Source organism: Quercus robur, chromosome 4, assembly GCF_932294415.1.
Source record: "Quercus robur chromosome 4, dhQueRobu3.1, whole genome shotgun sequence".
Lineage (NCBI taxonomy): Eukaryota > Viridiplantae > Streptophyta > Magnoliopsida > Fagales > Fagaceae > Quercus > Quercus robur.
The window spans coordinates 22,026,753-22,044,073 of record NC_065537.1 but is presented as its reverse complement, the minus strand read 5'-3'; the positions used below and the strand labels follow the sequence as shown (position 1 = coordinate 22,044,073).

Here is a 17,321-nt window from a genome sequence, read left to right as displayed (position 1 = left end):
TGAAGCTTTTTGTGAGTAATGGGCCGTTTGTGTCTAGTTGGAGGACATTTTTGAGCTGTGGTTGTGTAAAAGGGTGAGGAGAATATCTGAAATTAGACGAGTGTAGGCTGAAGATGATGAATGGTGAGCTTAAGGAAAGCTAAACCATGAGCAAAGTAGTAAACAAACCAAGGGTTTTAGAGCGAGTGGCTGTCCTGGTTAGTTATGGGACGTTTTTGGAGTACGAAGGTGTAAGCAAGGTGGTGAATGTTGGTGTTATGGTGACTATAGGCTGAGAAAGCTTGTGAGTAAGCTCAAGAGAGCTTGGAGAAGCTTAAAGAAAGCAAATAGGGATTGAATTTCTACAGAGTGTAGTCAATAACAGAAATTTTTATAATGGAGCTTTAGAGAAGCATTGATTGACAAGAATCCAAAAATGCATGACTCATCAAGGGTGATGAAATCAAGGTTTAACTTTCCTGAGATTTTGATTAGAAGTAGGAAAATCAACTTTGAGGGGTTGTCTTGCTTCTTTAGGTAATGATGGGATTTTAGAACTTTTTGCATTAAGTGCCAAGATTTTCGGGGCTGAGCTTAATTATTGTGTATCAAGAATGAATCCTAATGTTGCAAACTGAGATTTGGTCCCCCAAGAAGTAAGATTTCAACACCCCAAGCCATGTGTTAAGTTCTAGTCTACTTCAAGAGGTTCCGCTGGAGATCCCTTTATGCCTTCCAAACCACATGTTCCCAAATTTTCTCCTTTAGGATTCATAGGCTTGGTACATGAATCATGTCTTGATCGTTTTTAACATTTATAGCATCAATTTGTTGAAGTTTGGATAATTTGGTTTCAGCTCCCTTTCCGCTAGAGGTGCAGTTTTGAGGAAGATCATGGAGTCTTTTCATCCTTTAGACTTTAATTGATATGACAGTCCTTGGGCACTGTTCACGTCAGGTAGAGGGTGGCAGAAAATTGATGGGACAGCCCTTAGTCCATTCTCAAAGGCTTGGTTCCCTTGTATGAGTCTCTAGTTGCCTTTTGGTTAGCTGCTTGTGTTTTTTGCTTGGGCTTGCTCACATGGGCTGGGTTGTGCGCACATGTTGCTATGGGCTTTCATTCCTCATGAATTTTATTAGTAAATGTTTTTGGATTTTTCATAAATACTTGCAATGGGCTTTTGAGTAGTTACTTGTAATGTTTGAAACAATAGGATAAGTTTCAAAATACTTTTGTAAATACTATTTACTTTGATGAATTCCATGTTGCAATAATATTCATGGTTTCTAATAATCGCATCATAACTTAAATGATGAGCTTGTGGGCTTGAATGTTTACCATGAGTGTCAAAGGTGTATATTATGGATGTCGCGATGCAAATGATTTTCATGTATTTCATGGGTTTATAAAAATAAATATATGTCATGGGTCTAACAATCATAACTTTCCATGAGCTTTTACAAGATGATTGCCATGAGTTTTGAGAATAGATAATTCATAAATTCCATGAGCTTGTAATATTGTAATAATATGTTTAAGAATAATTATGATATAGTATTTTGCCGAGTATTTAATGACCTTGGGCTTTTGATAGAATAGTGCCAAGTAGTTAGCTTGGGCTTTTAATAGTGCCAATGCAAGTTGGGCTTTTGATATCGCCAATGAGAATTGGGCTTTGATATTGCCAATGAAAATTGGGTTTTAAATAGTGTCAACGTAAGTTGGGCTTTTGATATTGCCAATGAGAATTGGGTTTTGATGTTGCCAATAAAAATTGGGCTTTGATATTGCCAATGAGAATTGGGTTTTGATGTTGCCAATGAAAATGTGTTTTGATGTTGCCAATGAGAATTGGGTTTTGGATAAATAAATTTCCATGTGTTTAAATCATAGGCTATGATCATGGATTTGAATTCCATTGATAAAATTGTTTTGCCATGGACTTCAATCATGGAATTCTTAAATATTGCCAAATATAAGTATTCTTGGGCTTTAAATAGAACATGATAATAAAATTGGATAAAATATGAGTTTTGGGGCTTTTTGTGATAGTTTATATCATAACCCAATTTAGATAATGAGATATGAAATATTTGTGATTAACATAATAATAGAGTAAAAAATATTTGGAAAAACCCAATAACTTATTAGTGGTGTTTGAAAATAAATAGGTAGTACCCAAATAAAATTAGATGAAAAAAAAAAAAAAAAAGGTACCCTATCATTTAGCCCCCCAAGTCACGTGTGATCAAGTTATTAGTAATACTATATTTTTTGAAAGAAAAATATTAGGATCACACGTGTGAGTTTTTTTTTTTTTTTTTTTTTTTTTTTTTTTTAATGTTGGCCTATTATAGATAATGAGATAGGAAATATTTGTGGGCTAATGAGAAATATTCATGGAGGTCCAAAATAATATATGGGTGATATTTTGGTATTTTTGGTGAATAAATAAAAGTGATTAAATAGGATTAGAGCATGTGGCTTGAGTGAAAAAATTGTACCTCAACCTTTAGCCCTCTAAATATGTGTGATCAGCTTGCCTTTGGTCACATATGTGAGTTTGAATGAGTCCATAAGCCTATGTTGCATGGGTTGAAAGAGAGAGAGAGATGGTGAGCTTGAAAGAGAGAGCTTCTTCCTTTTTTCTAAGACTATAAGAACCCTTTTATCTCATTCCAAACTTCTTCCATTCTCCTTTTCTGATTCAACTCTTTTAGATTGATTTTTTATTTTGCATTTGTAGTTGATAAAGAGATTTTAGTTGTTGGTGGAATTGGAGTTGCTGGCAAGGTGATACGAGTCCTTCAATAGTAATTGAGAAGGATAATCCAATTAGTGTACCTCTAAAGTGGGTGCTACGAAGAGATATTCTAGTGACGAAACTGTATGGGCTCTAGCCGTTACTGATGTTTTGTATCCAGTGATTAAGAGCTTCTACCAGCCCCCATTCACTTTTTGGGTCTTTGTGGGCCCATTATTAATTGGCCTAATTGAATAAGCTGAAAGATTGATAATAAAGTGTCTTGTTGATCCCTTCATAAAGCCAATATCATTGGTGATGTGATATTGTTCCGCTATAAGATTGTATTCCATAATCTGATGTGCCACTGGAGTCTAGAGATGCTGAATTTAATAGTTGTCTAGTTCATAGAGGAGATATCCAGACACTGTGGTGGAAGCCCCCAAGTCTAATCTAGTGAGAATTCTAGCCATGATGAATCTAGACTCTCCAATGATGGTTATTTAGATCAAACTGTTACTTTTGTTAACCGAACTATTGGTTCCATAGGTCCGACTATCATGATGAAGCAATTTAGGGGAAGACCATTGCCGGTAGGACGAAGATTTATGAACCTATGGAAGAGGTTTCTTCAAGAACACCTTATCTTCTTACATCCTTTCTTTCCTTTCTTGTCTTCATTCACGGCCTTGCATTTCTTTGACCTTATGGTTCCAACAACTTGGTGATAATAACAAGACATAGCCGAGGAAGTATGATGATGAATTTGAGGTTACGGATACAGACTTTATGCCCCTTCCCTTTTTCTTATCATGAATATTTACTGTTGATGCATTTTCACTTTAGGTTTTGCTGTCAAAGACATAATGGCAATTGACAAAAGCCTTACTAATTCTGTTATGGCTGGAGAGACTGCTTTTGAAGAGTTCCAACCATGATTCTGCCATATCTTCACGATGTTCCTTAAAATAAAAGAATCTCCAAGTATGATCTAAAATTGCTCATATTGCTAGAAGGAATTATGTCTTGATACTGTTCATTTGCTCTTTTGTTGTTATCGTTGGATATTTAACTATGGTTTCTTACTTCATGGTGGTGCAGGGAAAATTTGTTGTCATTGCTCTTGAAAAAATTGTTCGTCAAGGGTATTTGGAGATATTGGAAAGAAACATTCTAGCTTCATGGTTGGATGCGAGATCGGTGTTGTTGTGAGAGGACTATTGCTCTAGCTGTAGTCATATTTATTGTGTCACTGAATCATGTACTGTTCGTGATGATGGAGATAGCTGATCTGAGGAGAATACTGTGTTGATGGTGGCTGAACTTTATCCTTTGATCAGAGGGATGAGATCATGTGTCTTTCAACGGTGTTTCCCCTCTAGTGGAGATCTTTGGCAATGGCTTTGTTGGAGTAGATTCTTATATTTTCTTAGGTGTATCTTTTTTCTTTTCAAAAATTTACTTTTGTGATATATTGTGATGTAATGTAATGTAACGTAGTCACTATGTAATGTGAAGTATGTTGTAAGCTTATATAGCCGTAAATGTTGTATTATATGTGATGTTTTGAAAATTGGTTCAATCATATATGTTGTTTTTTTTTTTTTTTGGAAATGACTTGAAGCTGGTTCAAACTTATAGGCTATATTTTCTTTAATCATAAATTTCTTTTGCCAAGATATTTTGATGATAAAGGCTATCTTCAATTTTGAATATGTAAAGGTTTGAAATATGAAAAGTGTTTTGATCATTGAAAGATTGATATGATTGAGCCAAAATATAGTCATGGAGGTTGAACAATTTATTTTGAAAATGTCAAGTTGCAAAAGGTTTGTCCTTGCAAGTAAGTTTGAAAAACAAATATCTATGTAAAAATGTATCTTAAAATATTTATAGTTTTAAAATAAATGTAAGATATTCGTGTTTTAGAGTAAGGATAATGCTTACTCTCTATTTCCAAAGCATTTTGCAGAAAATATGATTATTGAGTTAAGTATGACATAGCTCCAGCCATTTGCCATTGATAGGTTTCATGAGATTCTCCCCTTCCGCCATGGTACAGCTTTGATGGCGATAATAAAGCTTCTTTGATGACCTCCAATCTACTTGGCTCAGTGGATGATTTAGAAAAAAACTTTCTTTTATTGATTGGAACAAGATTGGTGATTCCAACAACAAGGAGTCATTGAATTTCTTGGATGATTCGGGCTTATATATTGGGATGAAAAATTCTTATGGGTTTTATGCCTACAAAATAAAAGCCCAATATTTAAAAAACATGATGATTACTGTAATAAATAATATGTTTTGTATAATGATTGCAATAATGTTTGAGATAAAGTAACATATATTTAACGTGATAGGTTTGATTGAATGATGTATATGATATAATATTAAAGTCATTTGTATTAAGTGGTATAGTGCTAGTAGAGCAACATATATTCAATACAAATTTAAAGATAGTGACGTGGTGACTTATCTTTGAAAGTTCATGGCTCCAACCGTATATCAGTGAACTTATGGCAGTCTAGCAGTGTAATGACATGAGTATTGCAGTGGAAAGTCCATAGGTCATGATAAATCTCTCTATGGGTTGACATTGAGAGCATGTATCACCAAGTTAGGATCTAAATTGAGCATCATGTTGTACTTCTAAGCAAAGATATCAATGTAATCACTATGTGAAGTGAAGTATGCGTGGGGCTACCATGGCTTCAATGGCAACAAAGCTTCTTTAGGGGATGACCGCCAATCTACTTGGTTCAGCGATTGGTACAAGAAGGATTTCCTTTAGTGATTAGGATAATATTGATGATTTTAGTTGCAAGGAGTTATGATTAGGGATTTTATGCCTACAAAATAGACAAATTCCAAGATATAAGAAGCATAACAATGGTTGAAACAAACAATATGTTTCACATAACAATTTTCGATCAATGGTTGCAATAATGGTAAAGATAAAGTAATATACATTTAACGTGATAGTTTTAATTGAGTGATGAATGTGATTAATATTAAAGTAATTTGTACTGAATGATATGAGCATAGTAGTGTAACATATACTCAATATAAATTTAAAGATAGCGATGTAATAACTTATCTTGAAAGTTCATGGCTCCAGCCATATATCAGTGAACTAATGGTAGTCTAGCAGCACGACGACATGAGTACAACGATGGAGAGTCCATATGCCATGATAAGTCTTTCCATGGTTTGACATTGAGAGCATGTATCACCAAATAAGGATCTGAATTGAGCGTCATATCGTACTCCAATGCAAGGACATCAATGCATTCTTTGTTAGATGGAGAAGATAGGTTGGGTACTGCTGGAAGTTCCTTGAATGGTTCAGCTATACTACTGAACAAGAATTCTTCTTCCATTAGATGTGTTCTCTTCTGGATATAGCGGTAAGTTTTGTACTAGCTTCATTTGACTTAGTACCCTTCTATTTGAGGCAACTAAGCCTCATGCGTCATCATGAGTAACAATACATACTTCCATTTCATAGCCAAGTTTATTTACATTGTGGCTGTGATTTGTTGCTGGATGCTTCCTCGTGCTTTCCTTTCTTTTGGATTAAAAAAAATGCTTTTAAACTTATTTTGGGTTCATTCTTGATTGGTTCAAAACTACCGCTGCCTCATGCATCACTCATGATGGTGAGATGAAGTTGGCTGAGCTTGTGGTGAAGATTGCAAATTTAGAGAAAGCAATTGTAGCAAAGTCAGAGAAAGCAATTGTAGCAAAGTCAGTGAAACTATCCATTTTGACAAGTCAAAAGAATTCCATCATGTTGCCCTTACCCACCAACGGTGGCTCGTCCTCCATAGAAACCTTTGGTGGCTTATTGGATTAGGCTACTCATGCTTTAGTTAATTTCTCTAGTGGACAACTTTGTTGGGATATAATATATATTTTGAGACTTTCTTAGTTATAAAGACTTCTTTCCCCCTTTCTTTTTGTAATAGAAGAAAAAAAAAAAAAAAAAAAACTTCTAGGTGCTATTACTACTCATGTATGCAAAACTGTTTAGCTATATATATATATAAACTTATTTAGTTATAATTTGTCTAGTTGTAAGTGTTGTTGTTATTTGTACAAAAGGTCATTCAATTGTGGAGACCAACATCTCATGTGAAAGAAGGACTACTCAACTATGGACATTGTCTTGTAAAAGGGTTCATACCTAAAAGAAGTTTTTTTTTTTTTTTTTTTTTTTTTTTTTTTTTTTTGCATGAAAGCTAATCTTTCTGCATAACATTAACTTTTTCTGCATAAAAGAAAACTTTCTGCATAACAGAAAACTTTCTGCATAATTTTTCTGCATAACAGAAAATTTTCTACATAATAGAAATTTTTCTGCATAACAGAAAAATTTTCTGCATAAAATAATTTTCTGCATAAGAAGATTTTCCACATAAATGAATTTTCTGCATAAACGAATTTTATGCATAAAAGGGTTTTTTCTGCATAAAAGGATTTTCTGCATAGAAGAATTTTCTGCATAAAAGAATTTTCTACATAAAAGGGATTTTTCTGCATAAAAGGGCTGCCCAATGTTACTTTTTTATGCGTGCAAAAGGTTATTCAATTGGTAGGTGCCAAAATCTCATTTGAAAGAAGGACTAGTCAACTATGGACATTGCCTTGTAAAAGGGTTCATGCCTAAAGAAACTTTCTGCATAAAGAGGGTTGTCCAATGTTACTTTTTTATGTGTACACATGACTTTTCTCACTGTTCATGTGGGGATATTGCACTGTACATAGCAGGGGACACTTCTAGCCATAGTTGTAGTGCCCCTTTTTTTGCAAAAATGATTTTTTGAGCCCAAAAGGGAGCGGAAAAAATGTTTTGTCATCAAATAGTGTTTATTCATCTATGTATATGTATACTAACATCCGTATACACATCATTACCCTTTTCTTTTAGCCATTCACATGCAAATATTGTACTTTTCATGGCAAAGGACACCTCCAGCCGTAGCTACTGGATTCCCTTTTTTTTTTTTTTTTTTTTTTTTGCATAAAACCATTTTTGAGCCAAAGGCAAAGTAAAAAGTTTTGTGATTTTGAAAGAAAAAAAAAGTGTCCATTCTTCTATGCATGTATATAAACATACATATGTGCATTGTTATCTTTTTCTTTTTGACTAACCATGTGTAAATATTGTACTGTTCACCTTGAAGACACCCTTTTTTTTTTTTTTTTTTTTTTAATTTTGTTTCTTTTTTGAAGGAAAGAAAATAGAGTGTTTACTTGTATATTCATACGTGTATATATATATATATATACATATGTATATATACTTATAAATATATACATAATGTTAGCTTTGTAGAGGCTACAGCAAGGCAGTAAAGGCTGCTCTTCTAAAATTTGGCATCAAGTGCAGCTGTAGAGTACTAACTTTGTACCGCCGAGCTAACAACATGTTGACTTGCTTCTTGTTGGCTTTTATGCAACCTCGAGGGCACGATAGACTTTCACTATGGTTGGCTCCCGAATGGAGTCGCCAAAATGTTGAGACGAAAATTTCTGATGTTTCCAAATAGAACATGGGGTAGTCAAGCCAAAACTCAACGATGGGGCATTGAAATAAAGCCCAAAGGCTATCGGTGTGGTGCAAGTCCGCCCAAGCAAGAGATAGAGGCTACACCCTAACAAGAAGACAACTATAAAGCCCAATAAACACGTTTGTATTGTTAGTTTGTTATATTATTAGTCTTTTTACGGCGTCATAGTTCAAATCAGTCCTCTAGCGGTACGGTATTATCTCTAGTGGTAGAGGTGAAATTATACTTAGACTCCAGCAGTCAATGATTAAATAAATTTAGGAAAATGTTCACTCCTAGGGGTCCTTGTGTGTCTTGGTCAAGAGAATTTATAGTACTTTCAACCGTCATTACATCAATTGTGAGGGAAAAATTCAATTGTTACAAATACATTATATTCTTCATCATAATAATAAACAATGATTAAAGGCTCCATAGTTACAAATAAAAGAAGAAAAATAAGATGGAATGAAGGGAGAGAAAGATCCCTAGCTCAGTGCAACAAGTATTAAACTAAGATTTTGGTGAATGTATAATTATAAGGCATGAATGAGGTGAATGTGGGCTATTTTGAGTGAGTGAGATGGGATTAATTACTGAGATTGAAGCTTTTTGTGAGTAATGGACTGTTTGTGTCTAGTTGGAGGACATTTTTAAGCTGTGGTTGTGTAGAGGGGTGAGGAGAATATCTGAAATTAGAAGAGTGTAGGTTGAAGATGATGAGTGGTGAGCTTAAGGAAAGCTAAACCACAAGCAAAGTAGTAAACAAACCAAGGGTTTCAGAGGGAGTGGCTGTCCTAGTGAGTTATGAGACATTTTTGGAGTAGGAAGGTGTAAGCAAGGTGGTAAATGTTGGTGTTATAGTGGCTATAGGCTGAGAAAGGTTGTGAGTGAGTTCAAGAGAGTTTGGGGAAGCTTAAAGAAAGCAAATAGGGATTGAATTTCTGCAGAGTGTAGTCAATGACAAAAATTTTCTAGAGAGGCTTCCTCCTCCAGTGGGCTTAGGTGTGTATGTTTTTATAATGGAGCTTTAGAGAAGTATTGATTGACAAGAATCCAAAAATGCATGACTCATCAAGGGTGATGAAATCAAGGTTTAACTTTCCTAAGATTTTAATCAGAAGTAGGAAAATCCACTTTGAGGGGTTGTCTTGCTTCTTTGGGTAATGATGGAATTTTAGAGCTTTTTTCATCAAGTAACAAGATTTTCGGGGCTGAGCTTAATTATTGTGTATCAAGAATGAATCCTAATGCTGAAAACTGAGATTTGGTCCCCTAAGAAGTAAGATTTCAACACCCTAAACCAGGTGTCAAGTTCTAGTCTACTTCAAGGGATTCTGTTGGAGATCTCTTTATGCCCTCCAAACCACATGTTCTCAAATTTTCCCCTTTGGAATTCATGGGCTTGGTACATGAATCATGTCTTAATTGTTTTTAACATTTATAGCATCAATTTGTTGAAATTTGGATAATTTGGTTTCAGCTCCCCTTCCATTGGAGGTGCAATTTTGAGGAAGATCATGGAGTCCCTTCATCCTTTTGACTTTAGCTGATATGATAGCCATTGAGCACTGTTCACATCAGGCAGAGGGTGGCAGAAAATTGATGGGACAGCCCTTAGTCCATTCTCAAAGGCTTGGTTCCCTTGTATGAGTCTCTAGTTGCCTTTTGGTTAACTGCTTGTGTTTTTTACTTGGGCTTGCTCACATGGGCTAGGTTGTGTGCACATGTTGCCATGGGCTTTCATTCCTCATGAATTTTATTAGTAAATATTTTTGGGTTTTTCATAAATACTTGCAATGGGCCTTTGAGTAATTAGTTGTAATGTTTGAAACAATAGGATAAGTTTCAAAATACTTTTGTAAATACTATTTACTTTGATGAATTCCATGTTGCAATAATGTTCGTGGTTTCTAATAATCTTATCATAACTTTAATGATGAGTTTATGGGTTTGAATGTTTACTGTGAGTGTCAAAGGCGTATATTATGGATGTCGTGACACAAATGATGTCCATGTATTTCATGGGTTTATAACAATAAATATATGTCATGGGTCTAACAATCATAACTTTCCATGGGCTTTTACAAGATGATTGCCATGGGTTTTGAGAATAGATAATTCATAAATTTCATTCGCTTGTAATATTGTAATAATATGTTTAAGAATAATTATGATATAGTATTTTGCCAAGTATTTAATAACCTTGGGCTTTTGATAGAATAGTGTCAGGTAGTTAGCTTGGGCTTTTAATAGTGTTAACGCAAGCTGGGTTTTTGATATTGCCAATGAGAATTGGACTTTGATATTACCAATGAAAATTGGGCTTTAAATAGTGTCAACGTAAGTTGGGCTTTTGATATTACCAATGAGAATTGGGTTTTGATATTGCCAACGAAAATTGGGCTTTGATATTACCAATGAAAATTGGGCTTAGATGTTGTCAATGAGAATTGGGTTTTGGATAAATAAATTGCCATGTGTTTAAATCATGGGCTTTGATCATGGATTTGAATTCCATTAATAAAATTGTTTTGCCATGGACTTGAATCATGGGCTTCTTAAATATTGCCAAGCATAAGTATTCTTGGGCTTTAAATAGAATATGATAATAAAATTGGATAAAATATGAGTTTTGGGGCTTTTTGTGATAGTTTATATCATAACCCAATTTAAATAATGAGATATAAAACATTTGTAATTAACATAATAATGGAGCAAAAAATATTTGGAAAAACCCAATAACTTATTAGTGGTGTTTGAAAATAAATAGGTGGTACCCAAATAAAATTAGGTGTAAAAAAAAAAAAGTACCCTAACAAGATTATTTTGTTTACTATTGCTAACTTATTTTTTCCATAGTTACATTACCATGTTTTTCTATTGTGAAATTGTTTAAATATTATCTTTGGTTGGCAGCAAGAACTTTAGTTAGAATATCTCTTTTATTGGGCCAAATACCTCATGTCCCCTTTACTAGGGTACTAACGACAGTGTTATCCAAACCCATTTTGCACAACCCAAAATCTGAAACCTTGTATACCTATTTCTCATCCAATAGAATATTTGTTGTCTTCATATCACGGTGGATAATAGGGTGCGTTGTACATGTGTGTAGGTAGTGCAAACCATGTGCTGCTCCTATCCATATATGGAGCCTTTGTTTCCAGGTAAGGGGATCATTAGGGGTGTCATAGAGGTGGTGGTAGAGGGTACCATTTGTCATGTACTCGTAAACAAGTATTATCTCACCCTCGTAATTGCAGTATCCAATGAGAGACACAAGGTGAACATGACAAAGTTTAGAAAGCATCTCGATCTCTGTCATAAACTCATGAGCACCTTGTCGAGACTCTTGTTTCTTGCGCTTGATTGCCACCACTATGTTACCTAAAGGATGAAATATATTGCACTATTGTGTTTCTAAAACCCAATAAATGTAGCAATGTATGTGATTTGTGGATTTTAACAACCTATAACATTAATTTGCAACTTTCAACAATCTATGAGAACACATTAATTTGTAAGTTTTATATAATTAAAATTTGTACCATCTCTAGCACTACCCTTGTACTATTGTGCATAAAAAAAGAGTAGGACTTATATCTAGTTTCTATGCTCTTTGGAAAATATAAGATGTGAAGACACCCTAAAATAGGACACAGTGGTCACATTAAACAGTTTATATAAATGGGCAATAATACTCACTTCCATGTGTTTAAAAGAGGACATTTTCTTTTATCTTCTAAAATGTGTATATCAGAACATTGATTGTGGATATTGTGTAAAATAATGGATGTAAATCAGTGTAAGAGAATATTTTTCCTTTATATATGGCCATGTCCAATACGTATAGGAACTCGAAACAAGTTGGATTTGATCAAATTATTAAACAACTCTAAAAAATATAGTATCACTAATCTTAATTATATGTAGTTAGATTACAATTAGGACTAATTCTTGAAATAACTAAAAATTAAAAGATAATCATGGTATTATTCATTACCTTGCTCAATCAGACCCTTGTAAACATTGCCAAAGCCACCAACACTGACAATTAGATCTTCATTGAAGTTGTAGGTTGCTGTTTTGATTTTATCTAGTCTGAAGTAGCAGCATAGTTCTCCAGGCAGTGATGAAGCTGTTCTCCTTGAGAACTCTCTTTTGTAAGGATCTGGCCTAAACCAACACCACCACTTTGCTAGTGGATGGTAAGAACCATAACGCTCAGTCTTCTTCAATTTACAGAGAACCATGAAACACACTAGAGCGGCCACGACTAAAAAGCCAACACCACTTCCAATAGCAATGAACATTGTTTTCTATGTATTAAACTTGTTGGCTGCTAGAGCAGGTTGTTAATCCATCGGTGGAGGGACCATATTTAGTCCAGCAAGATTGCCAGATAGGTCGCCCAATTTGAACACTTCCACACCGTTTAAAATAGCATCGCGTAAAGTTGCATCTGCTCTAGGGTCTAGATCAATGGCCAGAGTATGACTGTCCTCGCCCTTGTTTTAGATCATTACTACGTAGTCCTTCTTGTATGACGTATCGTTATTGTCAGCCCACAATATTACATCTGCCGTTTCTTCTGCTAGCTGACAGTCTATATAGATGGTGAATTCCCTTGTGCCAGAGACGTGTATCCCAAGATCTATTTCACAGAAATGGAGCCTCACCCGATAATTGAATCTCGTCTCAACAGGTAATCCCCATGTCAAATTACACATTGAGTCCCTAGTCCCAGGTGCAATGTATTTTGGTATTTTTGAGTGAAAGTTCAAATATGTGTATAAACACCCTTGAACGTTTAGACCACTAATTTACAAATTACCAATTCAAGCTTTATATCAAACAATTAATGTGCGGAACATGAACAAAAGTTTAATACAAAATTGGTAAACAATCTAAGTCAATTAAAATCACATTCACAGCAGAAAATAAAAGGCAAAGATAAAGGGAAGAGAGATGCAAACACAAGGACATCACACGATGTGTTATCGAAGAGGAAATCGAAACCCTCGGCGTAAAACCTCTCCACCGCCCTCCAGGCGGTCAATAATCCACTAGAAAATGTAGTTGGGATACATGAACAACAATAGACCCTCCAAGCCTAATTTACCCGATGTACCTAAGCCCTCCAAGCTTCTTGGTCCAATGAGGTTGTGCCGAACCTTTTTCTTTTCTAGCTTACCGGATTCCGCTATAATCCATAGCATCCGCCATCCTTAGCATCTTCCATTGCTTCCCAAATCTCCAAAAACACTCAACACTCTAAATGGGTGTGGGTAGTGTTTGGATAGAAATCTCCTCTCAATAGGTATGACAATGAGAGAGGGAATGAGAAGAGACTACAAAGATTTCTCTCTAAGAATGAGTAGCTCTCTCTAATTGGGTGGGTGTTTTGAAGAAACCTCTCTTAGGGTTTTTCTTTCTGAAAAATAGCCACACATATTTTGTGGGAATGAGAGGTATTTATATTGGTGTGAGAAAGGAATGCAAAGAGTCAAGTTTTCCAAAAACAGGGCTGGCTGGCGACTTGACCTCGCGACTTGACTGAGTTGCGAGTTCAAGCCGCGAGCTAACTGAGTGGCCAGTTTGGATTTTTGTCCTGTAGTGCTCCAGCTGGCATGACTGTTCAGCTCCCCTGCACGCTTTGCGCGTGTGCAACTTTTGGCGGCTTGCAAGCCGCGAGCCTCCCGCGAGTCCCTGCTTCACTGCACAGTCTTGAGCATTTCTTCACACTTTCTCACACACTATCCTTACATGATTCCCACCTAAATACAGGGTTTCTAAGTGCTGTATTACAAGAAAATTTGTCACGGAATAAAGCCAACACATGGTTGATTAAATTCAACCTTACATTGAGTATTTGAGTTTCAAAGATGGATCACGAGGGCTTGTACCATTGCTCAACAAATAATCAGTCATGCCCTCAAACCATTTTCTAAACATTCCTGTGTCTTGCATTGGTGGTATGGAGCTCCCACCAATGTTTAATATATAAACCATCTCGAGTGCCAGGCTGTAGTTTATGTAGAACTGAGGAGCCCGGCCAACATAAACAGGAACTTTACCTTCTATAATAGAACTACTTGAGGTATAGTACATGTCCATAGGCATGGAGACAACCTCAATACCATTAATGAAAGCATAGTAGCTAATAGAACGACTTGCAAAAGGAATGAAGGTTAAGTTCAATTTTTTATTTTTTTCAACATTGATGCAGAACTCTTTTAAAAAAATACTTTTCATCTGAAGAATCAGTATAAATGGAAGAGCTGAAGTTTCTAAGTAAGGTAAACGAAACCCGCTTTGACAGTAAAAAAGTCTTTAGACTTGGTAAAACCTAAGTATGCAGCTGAGTGAAAGTCCAACCGAACGAATTTCGGGCCAGGTGTGACCAGAAAAACACATGTGAATTGGGAATAAGAACACCGGGTTGTCCTGTAGGGGATAGATTCATTGGATACTGGGCGTTGGGCTTCAGAGGAATTAGATTTGTTGTTTTGTTTTATGGGACTGAACTTGGAACCTATGTCTCCGATCCAGTCACGCTCATCGGTAGCCTTTGAGTTGCCAAAAGAGCCACAGTCGAGGGTAATATTATCAACAGCTATGTAAGGGGGTGTAGAAGTAGCAAATGTGATATGAAGAAAGATGAAAAGGAGGAAGAAGATGTAAAAGAAAGGTGTCAACATTGAGTAGTTCTTCATGGGAGCAAGAGGTTATTGATAGTAACAAATTGAAAGAAAATTAAAGAGGAGGAAACGCTCCTTTCTATTTCAACTATACGAAAGTTAAAAACAACAAAATTATTGTATCTTTTGAGACAGCAGGTTGCCAACATAGTCGCTGGTCACACATTTGTCATTTGCTGCTTCTTCTCTTTTTACTCTCTTTTTAGCTGAATACTGCTGTGTTTCTACTTTCTCTTAGTTTCTTTTCTTTTGTATTCTTTTTGAGTTCCTAAGCCTTTCACATGACTTACATTTGAAATGATGAATGCTTTTAAGAGCATTAGTATTGGTGGTGCTAAAAAGCTATATTGCAATTTTTTAGCACCAACAATCATAATAATGGGGCTACAATGGTGGAGCTATAGTCAAAAGATTTGGCTTCTCAGCTACAGTGCACTTTTTGGTTGTGTACTGTAGCTTAAAGGTAAAATATATATATATATATATATATATTAATTGGTTTCTCTCTCTCTCTTCTTTTATTAAAATAATCTTTTTTTCTCTCTTTCTTTCTTTCTCTTTCTTCTTCACACTCCTTTCTTCTTCACTGAACCCAAACCCAGCACTTCTCCCTTTCAATTTTTTTTTTCTTATTTTTTGTTCCTTCCTCTAGCCATTTTTTCTCTATTTTTTCTTCCTACTTCACCTTTTTTCTGCACCAAACCCAGCCCTTGTCTTCTCCCCCTTCATTTTTTTATCTCTTTCTTCCTCCAATTCCTCAACCCCTGCCTGTCAAGTCGCTAGTGACCAAAGCCCCAAGCCATTGTCAACACAAGTCCTAAGACGCCAGTGACCCAAGCATGGTGGTGCTGGTTTTTATTTTTATTTTTTTAAATTAGAGTTATGGGTGGTTGTTGTTGAGGTGGGTTTGTAGTGGTGGTTTTGGGTTGTTGATAGGGTTGTGTTCGTGGGTTTGTGTTTGTGGTCAGGGTCAGAGTCAGGATCAGGATCGAACTATGTTTGTATTTGTGGGTTTGTGTTGGTGGTTGGGATTGGTTAGGTTGAAGCCTAGTTTGGCTTGGCATTGCTATGGGTGGTTGTTGTTGGCTGTGGCGGTGGTGTGGGTTTTTTTTTTGGTTGTCACTAGGTTTTTTGGTTATTGGATTTGTGGGTTTGTTGAATTTTGGTTATTTTTATGTGTGATTTTGGTTGGTTTTTGAGATGATTTTGTTGCAAATTTGGTGGATTTGGGTTGTGTTAATGGTGGCCTATGAACAATGGAGGGGGCTGTGGGTTATGGGTGGTAGTGGAGGTGGCTGGGGTTTTGGGCTTTAGAATCTTTAGATGAGAGAGGGAGAGACAGGTGTGAAAGAAATAATAATAAATAAATAAATAAATAAATAATATTTAAATGAATAGATAAAAAATAGAACCACTGATATTGGATGTTTTGTAAAGTGAGAAGGTAAAATAGATAGAATAGTTTTTTGTGGTGCCAAATAGCTAAAAAAATAGCTACCAATGTGGATGCTCTAATTTTTTAATAAAAGCAAAAAATTTCGGCCGTTAGATTTAGCCCTTTTTTCAGTTTAGTCCAATATGATGTGACATGTGCAATAAATATGTTTAAGTATTTTTAAGAGTAATGTTGGTACTATAATATTTATACAATTTTTGTCATAATTTGCCACATAATGAGATATGAGCAGTTCAAATATGGCGAAAATTGTGTAAAATGTGTGGTAAAAGCATTACTCAATTTTTAATTAATATTTACAATTTTTTAAAAATGAAATAAATAAAATTATGTATATAATAATTATTAAATTATTAAATAATTTTAAAAAATATTTTAGTTAATGCAAGTGTCCTTCTAATTCTTATATAATGATAATAATAATAATTATTATTATTATCACAATTATAATTAATCAATATATAAATAAATACTATATTTAAGTTTGCTTAGGATTTGATATTTTTTATTTGTCTTGTGAGAGTTATGATATGAAAAAATATATTTAAAAAATATTGATTTCTATATTTAATTGGATTATTTTAGTTAATTTTTCTATTTATACTACTGTAGTTGCACGATTTTCCTGGCCCAAACCCTTTTGATCAGGCCCTGGCCCAAAGCGCAACACACAATAAATGTTTGTAGAGGATGGGTGAAAGAACTTAGCCTCAGTGAACCTAGTCGGCCTTAGGTATGGAGAAGGTTGTAGCAGGGATAAAAACACCGGAATGGATATCCCCAGAAGATTTTATTTCCTAAGTGATGAATACAGTTTTTTCCTCCCCTTTCTTTGAGGGACTCTATTACATTATATAGCTCTATTATTCTTATCTGAACCTTA

The 17,321-nt window shown here is 35.1% G+C and overlaps 1 protein-coding gene across 1 annotated transcript; it reads right to left on the bottom strand.

The window, feature by feature from the left end:
* Nucleotides 1-11,321: 11,321 nt before the first annotated feature.
* LOC126721560 (receptor-like protein kinase FERONIA) lies at nucleotides 11,322-12,594 on the bottom strand. The gene is made up of 2 exons (XM_050424611.1): nucleotides 12,285-12,594; nucleotides 11,322-11,668 (listed from the first exon to the last, which is right to left on the bottom strand). Exons 1-2 carry the CDS (start codon nucleotides 12,592-12,594, stop codon nucleotides 11,322-11,324), a joined length of 657 nt encoding a protein of 218 aa, XP_050280568.1.
* Between the last annotated feature and the right edge of the window lie 4,727 nt (nucleotides 12,595-17,321).